The 10,585-nt window shown below is 58.8% G+C and overlaps 1 protein-coding gene across 1 annotated transcript; it reads left to right on the top strand.

The window, feature by feature from the left end:
- Positions 1-423: 423 nt before the first annotated feature.
- Positions 424-1,707, top strand: LOC122121730 (proline-rich protein HaeIII subfamily 1-like). Its single transcript, XM_042695865.1, has one exon. It carries the CDS (start codon positions 424-426, stop codon positions 1,705-1,707), a length of 1,284 nt encoding a protein of 427 aa, XP_042551799.1.
- Positions 1,708-10,585: the final 8,878 nt, after the last annotated feature.

The raw sequence follows: 10,585 nt of genomic DNA, 5'->3' as shown, positions 1-10,585 counted from the left end.
AGACGATGCGATGCGGGCAAGCCTACGCACGGCGAAGCGGGAGGGAGGCGCGGGAACCCGGGACAACATCGCGCAGGCACGCAAGGCGGCGCCCAGCGGGAGGAGGCACGTCGTGATGCCGGCTTCAGGCCCCTTGGACGGCCAACTCCCGAGCGAGGGACGCACGCGGGAATCTCACCACCATCGCCCCCGTGGCGTACCGGTGGTCCCGCTGGCAGGAACCCTCGTCGTGAGCAAAACCGATCCGGGAAGACCCTTCAAAAGCCACCGCCGCCGCGACGACGTGCCTCCCCCACACCGGGGGAGCAGCCTCACGAGCTGAGCGCCGTCCCCCCCCCAAGAGAACACCAACACAACGCCCAACTCGACCGTCCGCCGGTGGCCTGCCACCAAGGCCAAACCGGCGAGGATAGCAGAAGGCTGATGCGGGTGAGGAGGGCATGCCGGAAGCACAAGAAGAGCAGCGGGAGGGTCACCGGGTCAGGTCACCGGGGCGAGAGGCGAGTGAGCGAGCGGCCAACCCCCTCACACGGACGGGTGGCGCAGCCGCAGACCAACGGGGAAGTGGGACCTTTCCGGGCACAGCCGGCACGCCAGGTAAACGAACGCGGGATCTCACCACCCCCAACTCCGGGGCGGTCCCGCGCAACGCCTGGGACACCGAGCCGGCCGACCAGCGGACCGGAAACCCCCACCGCGGCAGCGGCGGGCCCCCCCAAAAGAGGCCCGAGAGGGAAAAGGCAGCTCTCGCACACACCTCAAAGACCCCGTGAACGCCTGCGGAGCCGCCCGCGCCAGCAGGGCCCCACCGCTTCCATCCACACCACACCGCCGGGCACAGCACCCATCATCGACCGCCTCTTTTTCGGCCGTGTGAGCAAGGGCCCACACACACCGGGATCCTCGGCTCCGGAGGGCCAGAACCCCCCCGAGCGGCGCACCACCACGGGCACGGCGGCCCCGGAACACCACGGGGCCCAGCGCCCGCACGGCGCCGTCGTCGCCAACGGGCGGCGGCCCACACAGACGCTCGGGAACAGCGTCGCCAGGGGCCGGAGGGGGAGGGGGATGGGACCCCCAAAAACCCCACGGCAACCCAAGCACGAGGCCGGGAAGCCACACACCACAGGCCCTCGCATCGCGACCCGGCACGGGCTCCAGGCTCCACCACTCGACACACCGCACGCGAGGCAGGGGCGGGGAGGGATCGGGAACGTCCTCCACTCACCACACCAGACGACGGCCCGGGAGAGGTCCCGCGGGACCCTCCCCCAGCTCGGAGGGGGGAGGCGCGGGCACGCAGTTTACCGACGCGGACAGCCACTACCGCTCAAAAGCGGGGCAGGGAGCGGCAGGGCCGCGGGAGCCCATCGGAGGCGGGCCCCCGCCAACCCAGTAGCGCACACCGCTTCCCAAACGAGGATCGCTAGAGAACCTCTCCTCACTCTGAGGGTGGCCCGCCCCCAACCCCGATGGGAACCCCGCTGGGACCAGCACACATCAGAGCGTCCATCCTTCCCACCACGGGCGGCAGGGAGGGGTGGGGCACAGGGGGGGTCTGCAGCAGCAGCAACACCAACCCTGGTAGGTCGGTCTTGCCGTGCGGGGCCAGAGCAAAGTCGCGCAAACGGGCAGGAAGCCCGCACGGGCCCGGCTCGCCTCCCACTGCAACATCTCAGGTCCCCCGGTGCGATGAAAGCCAGGTGACATGGCAGGGAAGACAAGCCAGGACCAGGGCGGCAGCTCATGCGGGGAAGCCACCGCCCAGCGCAACAAGGGTTCCTCTGGGGAACCGCCTCGACCCCCCCCCAGCAGAGACGTCAATCTCAACGGTAACTTCTCACTCACACAAAAGCCCCACGAACCCAAGGACGGCCGGGACACACCACGGGCAGCAGGCTGGCACAAGGCAGCGGACAACGCCAGGATCGGGAATGACACCACCACTCAGCCTCAGGCACCTGAGAGAACCGACCGGGAGCGTTCCGGGAGCACCGCAAGAGGGCAGAGCGCGAGGCGCGGTTTTTCACACCACACAGCACGGGCAAGCACGGAGCACCGACCCTCCCTCTCCGCGGAGAGAGCCGACCCCCATGCCGATAACAAGTCACGTGAAGATAGGAGCAAGATCAGGGCGCCCCCCCTCCTCCAGCGTGTACAAGTCCCCGACCTCACGGCGAGGGCAGGGAGAGCGCAGCCGGGCCCGGTTGCTGTACCCCCGCCTCCCCGCACACCACCGGCGCCGGCACGGTGGGACGGGTGAGGGCAGGGGCCCACAGGCAGAACGAGAAGAGCGGTCCTGCCGCGGACCGGGTTCTGTCGGGACGACGGAGGACACCTAAGGGAGGAACCTGGAATAGGTGGGGAGATGGCAAACAGACAACTCACACACATTAGGAGTGGATGCTGAGTGCGATTTAATGCAGAGGATAACAAACTTTTATAGCAAAAGTCTCCATGAGAAAGGGCAAAAGGTTACACAATCTTGCTGCAGGGCTTCTTTCTTGGGTGGTCACCAGCTGGTCTCCTGATAGGCACTTGTTTCCGGCTTATCTCTAAGAAATATAATGGGTTTCGATGTTTTGTCATCAACTAACCATTACCTTATTTCTATAGAGGCCTTAACTGTCCCATAAGATCTTTCCTGTTCTTTCCTCAATAGCAAGGTCACCGAGGCCTACATCTAGCAAGTCTTTTAGTAAATGAAAGAGAGTAACAAGAAGTTCTTTCTAAGGGAACGTTGACAATGAGCAAGTACAAAGAGCAGTAGAAGCAGTAAAAGATTAATAGGCACTCTTATGCAGTGAAGAAAGGCAGAAACGCATCTTTTCCCAGGGGTTTTTTCAGCCTTTTCCCAGGAGTAGGCCTCTTAGAAGCCCTATTCTCCGAGGTAGACTTCGGTGAAGTCCCAAAACTTGGAGATAGGTTTCTGTAAAGCCCCATTCTCTGAGGTAGACTTCGGTGAAGTCCCAAGACTCAGAGATAGGTCTCGAAGCCCCTATCATGGTCTGATAGATGGTCTCCCATGCTAAGCAGACTCTACTGGGGTCGGCATGGCACGGTCTCATTCGCCATGAATGTCCTTCCCTCGCCTGGCGCAGCTTAGGCCCGGGCCCGAAGGAGATCGCAACGCCACCACATCAATCACACCGAGGGGGTGGGAGAATGCAGCCACGCGGTACTCGGGAGGCGGTGGCCCAGAAACTGCTCGGCTCCTGAGAGGGCCAACAGCCTGGGATAAAAGCGTAGCCAGGACAGACACCCTTTCGTGAGTAAGGAGCGAGGTAAAAAAAGAAAAAAAAAATGAAAAAATACCACGAGTTTAAACCTCCCTGGCACTCGGGATAACCAGGACACCTCTGCCAGGCACAGGAACGAAGAAGCTAGAAAGGGAGGGAAAAAAAAAAAAGCCACGGACAACGCTCGGGAGGTACCGCAGATCAGTGGCCAACCAGGCCCGCCATCGGGAAGCGGCAGGTCGGGGGAGTTGGAGCTAGGGGCGATAGGAGGAAGGAAAAAAAAAAAAGCCACAGAGGTCGGGCGAGCCCAACGGAAGAACGGGGATGCCGCACACGCACAGGCAAGGCAGGAAGGACTCGCCCCCGCCGTTTTCCTCCTCAAGCCGGCCACGGCGAGGGAAGCACACCGCGCGGGCCTACCTATGCACACCCCAGGCAACCAACCACTCTCCTCCTCAGCGTGCCGAGGCAAGGGCCAGAATCCGGCACCGGGAGCGGGGGAGAGATCAAGGACGACGGGACTCACTCAGCCGCCAACCACCACCACACCCATGAGCCACCACAGGGACACAGGGACTGCTCAGGGCAGCGGGAGCCCAGGGTGTGGGGGGAAGGACAGGGGGACCCGGACCGGGAAGAGACGGGAAAGGCCCGGCACACAGCATCCGAGAGAGCCCCCAGAGACCCGCTGACAGCCACCGGGACACAGCATGCCAGCACCCTCCTGCAGGTACAAAATCCTCACGTCACCACGCCAAAACCAGGTCGTCAGGCAGGGGCGACAACTCGCTGGCGACAGGGACCTCTCGGAAACCACATCAGGGACACCTGTCCCCAACACGTCCCCAACAGAGCCAGACACGGAACTCTCAGGGACAGCTGGTCGACCACGTAAGGCGAAGACAGACGAAGAGCCAGGGCGGGAGCGGGGTCAAGGGACGCTCCCGCCCCACTACCTCGCAGGCACACACCCCGGGTGTGCACGGGCTCACCGCACGGGCGGTACGGAGAGCCTTCCCCCGGCAGACGCGAGGCACCCACTCCGAGAGGCACCCAACCACCACACCCACACCGCGCGGGGTCGGTGGTGAGCGCCCTGCCGCCAGCACGCACACACCCGGGACTCCCGGGCTCGGGTCCCCGACTCCCGAGGTGCTCCCTCCGCCTCGAGTTTTCCCCTACGCAGGGCCCACCGGGCAAGTCCCCGCAGATGGTAGGTAGGTCCCGGCCCCGAGGCTCGCCTCGGCCGTGCCCGCGGCTCCTCCCGCCGGAGAGGTCTGTCCTCCGGCCTCCGGGGCCGTGGAGGAGGCCGTGGAGGGAGGCCACACGGGGCCGGCGACCCAGGCCCTCGCGCCCGGCACGCGCCAAGCGCTCACTCGGAGGTGACTCCGACGACCATCCTATGTCGGGGATGGGGGGGGCGTAGGTCCCGGCCCCGAGGCTTGCCTTGGCCGTGCCCACGGCTCCTCCCGCCGGAGAGGTCTGTCCTCCGGCCTCCGGGGCCGTGGAGGAGGCCGTGGAGGGAGGCCACACGGGGCCGGCGACCCAGGCCCTCGCGCCCGGCACGCGCCAAGCGCTCACTCGGAGGTGACTCCGGGGAGGGGGGGGGTCCGAGTCCGGGCCGGGACCGGCCCCACCACCTATCGGCTCACCCGGGGACCCTCTCCCCCGACTCCTGAGACGTCCCTCGTACTCTCCTTTTTTCGCCCTCAAAGACCAGAGTCCAGGGAGGGGAGGAGGACAAGGCGTCGGGCCCAGACAGAACTACTGGTCGACCCGACAAAGCTGCCACCCCCCGCACAGACCGGGCACCGAAGAGAGAGCGGCGACGCACGGCCCCACCCCGCGCTCGCCTGCGGGCGCAAAGTCCGACAGAACAGCCGCCCCGGCGCCACAGCGACACCACGGCGACAGTCGCGCCCGGCACCCGGCAGAGGCCGGGCCTCCGCCCGGCTCGCTGCCGCCAGACCTCCTCCTCCTCCACTCGCTCGCTCGGCTGAGAACGAGGGGACTGTCATATCAAAGCGGACGCCAGGGGGAGCACGACAACCGCCTTCCAACGACCGACTCCACCGAGCCGCCGTACCCCGGATCGGCACGCGCCGGCCGGCTCTGAGCTCCGGAGACACAGAACACGGAAACAAATCGCCTCACTCACCACCGCCACGCACCGAGTGGCACAACCTAGGTCAGGACCTGCAGCCGGGTCCTCTCTGCGACCTCACGAACGACACCAGAGCCACCAGAGACCTAGACCGAGATCGAGCCGCCGCCGCCGCCGCCAGCGACCAAAGTGAAACCAGGAACCAGGACGAGATTCGCCCGAACGGAGCGGCCCGAACCCGAGAACCGGGAAGCTGGGATCGGTCCCAAGCAGGAAGGGGCGGCAAAGACGGCAGGCCCGCACCACGAGAGAAAACGAACCGGCCACCCGCACGACCTCCGCCGCCCGTGGCAAGACCCCCCTCCCCGCCCAACATGGCCAGAAAAGGGCAAGTGAGCGCTCGTCCCACCGTCTGCCTGCCCGTCTTTTTTTTTTTTTTTTGGGGGGGGGTGGGGGGGGGTTGTTTGTACGTTTTGTTTTCCTTTTCCCCCTGATGGAAACCAGAAAGAGAGAAAAAAAAAAAAAAACTCCCAAAGATGGGTCGGCTCCAGCAAGAGACGAGCCGTCGGGAGGCACCCCGCTCACTTGTGAAAGTCCGCTCCTCGCCCGCCCCACAACACACTCCCTCCCCCCGCCCCCACCCGCCACCCCTCACAGGCAGGGAAAGGGCAGGGGGAAGGCCAGAGAGAGATTTCTTCTAACACACAGAGAGTAGCTACGCCACGCACACAGGTCTGGAAAACCACGGTGACCGTGCAATGGGAAGCGTGAGTCCACTCACCCATCACCGAATGACAGGAAAGCCAAACGAGAGCCGCTGCTGGCTGGGTGGGGAAGGAAGGGGAGGTGGCACCCGTGTGACGCTTATCCCCGGGCACCGCACCGGACGGAACGACCTTCTCACCGGTTCGTACTCTAGCCTGTCCAGACAGCTAGCCTTTTCTAATAGGCTCTGCCACTCTCTCTCTGGAGCACGATTCGGGGCATGAGGCGATGAATCTAAACCCTACACACAGGTGTCGGAGGGTAGAGGCATCATCACTCACATGCCTGTGGTGGAGGACCTGGACCCGAGCGTGGCGGTGCACAGTGTGTGTGTGTGTGTGTGTGTGTGTGTGTGTGTGTGTGCGGGGCTGGGGGGAGGGCAGGTAGGGAACCCTAGGAGGAAACACAGGGAGAGACGAGGGGCCCCGGCCCAAACAGAGTGGAGGCGTCAGTCAGAGGGGCGATCCTATCGCCCGGGGGTGAAGCATGGTTAGAACCCACAGGCCCGGCGGGCGTACTTCTCTTTGGAGTTCGCACTGGGAACATACGCAGGCACAAGTGCCCCAGCACACACATCGCATCACAGACGGGTAGAGAGGCAGAGCCAGGGGTTCAGGCATGGCAAACACTCTATTCCGTCAACACACACACACACACACACACACACACACACACACACACACACACACACGTTACGGTGTGTGTACAATATCCACAAGGTAAAAGTTTATTCATCCATTCCCCAAAGAATAAGAATAAGATTATGTCAGACAGAGGGAAGTAGATCGACGGACTAGGAGCGCGAGGGGCGGGGGGGGGGGGGGGGGGGGGGTTGCCGGCGGCGGAGAAGAACCTAGAACAGGTGATGCCAGGGGAAGACAGACCGGCGGAAAGACAGACAGACAGACCGACCGACCGACCGACCAACGGCACGGCACGTGTTTTCCCTCCTATGTGGATGCTAGACCTAAACTATAACTGGACATGGTAAGCTACACAGCACTCCGGGCAAACAGAGTGTGTGTGTGTGTCCCCGTGTGGGTGACACACATAACGTCCTTTTGTCAGAAGGTGTAACTTCTCTGAGCATTTAAGATATTGCAGAGAAGACATAAGACGTGATATCCCTAAGTGGCACGACTGTGAACGTATTATCACAACCGGACGAGTTAGGATTAAAGCTGGAATTAGGAGGACAGAAACGTACCTGTCATTATTACAAGTATATTTGGTTTAGGATCTTTCAAAACACATTGATGTATCCTTCTGGACACCATGGTCTGGGACCACACCAGTAAATAGCCACTTCAAAGCCAGATCATCGGTTGGATACGTTTCAATTGGTTTATATTGCATCCTCCAATATTTTTTTCTTCTTTTTATTCTATCTTCTCACTAAAGATCCAGTGGCATAAAGCTACTTTTGTTCTCTTCATGTTCCATAACTGAAGTGATCTGCTTTGTTTTGCAGCTTTCTCAGCTTAATTCACTGAGGCCTATTTAGTCACACATGATGAGAGGTCCAGATACATCTTTGGGGCCACGGATGGCTTTTGTAAAGTCCATTTGGGGAAATAGCAAATATAATCTACCGTGTTCTAAAATTTAACAGATTATCTCTATGGGACCGATAGAAATATCCAGATGTGCCCTGTCAACAGCCAGTTATTTTAACTTACTTAAGGGAAATCAAGTGAATAAAAGTCTATATAGTTCAAGAAATTTTATTCTGATACCTATATAAAAAGTTTACCTGAGTGGGTGAGGACATTTGCATGAAATTTCACCTAGGGCAGCACTTGATATTTATAACTCTCCCTGAACTATTGCATTGCCTGTTTTCCATTTTCTTGGCACTCCTTGAGAAATGTTCCCGTCTCAATCTTTCACCCACTGCAGCCGTGGGACCCTTTTTCATAATACTGACGTAAAGACATTTGTGTTACTGTATATAAATTACAACCGTAAATAAACTGGTACAGTTTGCTCATAAGACGTAATATCCAAACGAATTCCGTGTCCAGAAAATAACGAAAAGAAACACCCCCTGCGGGCCCCCCTCCCCCTCCGCTCGGCCCTCCCTTCAAGAAAATTTCCTTGTTTGCTGTGGTTTCATTTTGTTTTGTTGTAAATAAAGCCGCAGAAGAGAGCCGGCGATACCTCATCGCGACTCTCGCGAGAGTCTGCGAGACTCTCGCGAGAGTCGCCAGCCTCCGCCATCAGCCCCGAATCACTCCCTGTCACTCCACACGGTGTCCAGTAGGTGGCACCCCGAAACAAGGAAAAACAACGTCAGGCCCAAGATCGATCCAGACCGAACCGACACTTTAGGAAGGTCTTGTGAGGAAGGAACACCTCCCCCTCACCCGCGCGCGCACACACACACACACACACGCACGCACACACAGACACACACACACACAGACACACACACACACACACACACACACACACGCCCCAGCATCCCCGCCCACACAGGTCATGAATGGCAAACCCCTATCGCACAGAGAGACAGACAGACAAAGCACACCGGGTGTGGAGAGAGACCGCAAATGAAAAACAAAAACAAAACCAAAAAACATTTTCCTGGTTTGATCCATGAATGGGCCTGGGCTGGCATTCTGTCCTCTGGGATCTACAGTCAATCCATGGCGGTCTCTCCTCTCTCCTCATCACTGTAATCCTATCTGATATTTGCCAGAGCCGAACCTGCAGTGGGGACACTTTGGTTCATCGATCTAAACTAGGGGCCGGGGGGGGGGGGGGGGGGGAGGGTGGCGGGCGCGGAGGGGAAGCCTAGGAAGTCTGTTGCTATAGTTGGTGGTGGCGGCGGCGGCGGCAGCGGCGGCTGCGGCGGTGGTGGCAGTGCAAAGTGTGTGGGGGGGGAGGGGAAGAGGTAGATCACATGCTGCCATGCGTGCCTGTGTCTGTGTGGTAGGAAACAGCAGCAAAGATCAAGGGGTGCAGGGTGTGTGTGTGCACGCCCCAATCCTGGGACTTGAACTCAGAGCCTGAGTGCTGTCCCGTGGCTCTTGTGCTCAAGACTGGCACTCTGGGGCTGGCAAGGTGGCTCAGTGGTAGAGTGCTTGCCTTGCGTGCATGAGGCCCTGGATTCGATTCCTCAGCACCACATAAGCAGAAAAAAGCCGGAAGTGGCATTGTGGCTCAAGTGGTAGAGTGCTAGCCTTAACCTGAAGAGCTGAGGGACAGCGCCCAGGCCCAGAGTTCAGGCCCACGACCGGACACCCCCTACCCCGTGCCAAAAAAAAAAAAACAGAGAGACTGGCAGTCTGCCATTTGAGCCAAAACTCCACTTCTGGCCTTTGGGTTGCTTAATTGAAGACATGAGGCTCACCAAAGTGCAATTCCTATATACCTCTGATCATATAAAAAGTCTTCCCCTTTCTTTGTGTTTGTTATCAACGACGTTATTTTGTTTTCTCTTCCCCCCCCCCCATTGTTTCTTCCTTCATCTATTTCCGGGAGGGGCAAGAAATGGAGGGACCCAGGATGAAGAAGTGCAACAGTGGCACTCACTAGACACTATGTTGACACACAACCTGTGGCTGGGGAACAAACAGAACTTGAGGGAGGGAAAATCTGTGAGAGAGCCAGGGAAGGGGTGACATTGTCCAAAAAAAATGTACTCTTTTTTTGGGTGTGGGGGGAAATGAGAGGGCAGGAATGGAAACAAAGGAGGAGGCAGCAATGCTTGATAAGAAATGTACTCATTTCCTTGCTCTTGCTCCTGTCATTGTAACCACTCTGTAAGTATTTTCACAATTAAAACAACTCATTAGCCGGGCGCCGGTGGCTCACGCCTGTAATCCTAGCTACTCAGGAGGCTGAGATCTGAGGATCGCGGTTCAAAGCCAGCCCGGGCAGGATAGCGCCCAAGCCCAGAGTTCAAGCCCCACGAGAAAAAAAAACAAAAACAAAAACAAAAAAAAAACTTATTAATTAAAAAAAAATGTACTCTTCCTACCCCACTTATGTAATGTAATCTTTCCTATCCTTTTTTTTTGGGGGGGGGGGGTCGGTGGTGTTTCTTAAACTCTGGGCCTGGGTGCTGTCCCTAAACTCTTCAGCTCAAAACGAGCGCTCTACCGCTTGAGCCACAGCGCCACTTCCGATTTTCCAGTGCCTTATTGGAGATAAGAGTCTGGTGACTTTCCTGCCCTGGCTGGCTTTGAACCGTGATCCTCAGCTCTCAGCCTCCTGAGCAGCTAGGATTACAGACGCGAGCCACCGGTGCGGACTGGCATACTTTAACCGTTCTGTATGTCACCATTTCCCTAACAATTTGTAAAAAAAAAAAAATCAAGAGAGAGGGCGGGGGAGATAACAACCCCTCACGCCTGAGAAGTGAAACCCAACGGGCTTCTAACCGATCTGAGATTCTTTGAAGGTTTTTGCGATGTTAATCACAATCACAAACACAGACGGACAGTTTCTCCAGTCACTCCTTTAGAGGAAC

This window comes from Dipodomys spectabilis, unplaced genomic scaffold (genome assembly GCF_019054845.1).
Source record: "Dipodomys spectabilis isolate Male_0828 unplaced genomic scaffold, ASM1905484v1 ptg000196l, whole genome shotgun sequence".
NCBI classification, from domain to species: Eukaryota; Metazoa; Chordata; class Mammalia; order Rodentia; family Heteromyidae; genus Dipodomys; species Dipodomys spectabilis.
Note: the sequence above shows the minus strand (reverse complement) of the source record. Positions and strands in the feature narration are given on the sequence as shown.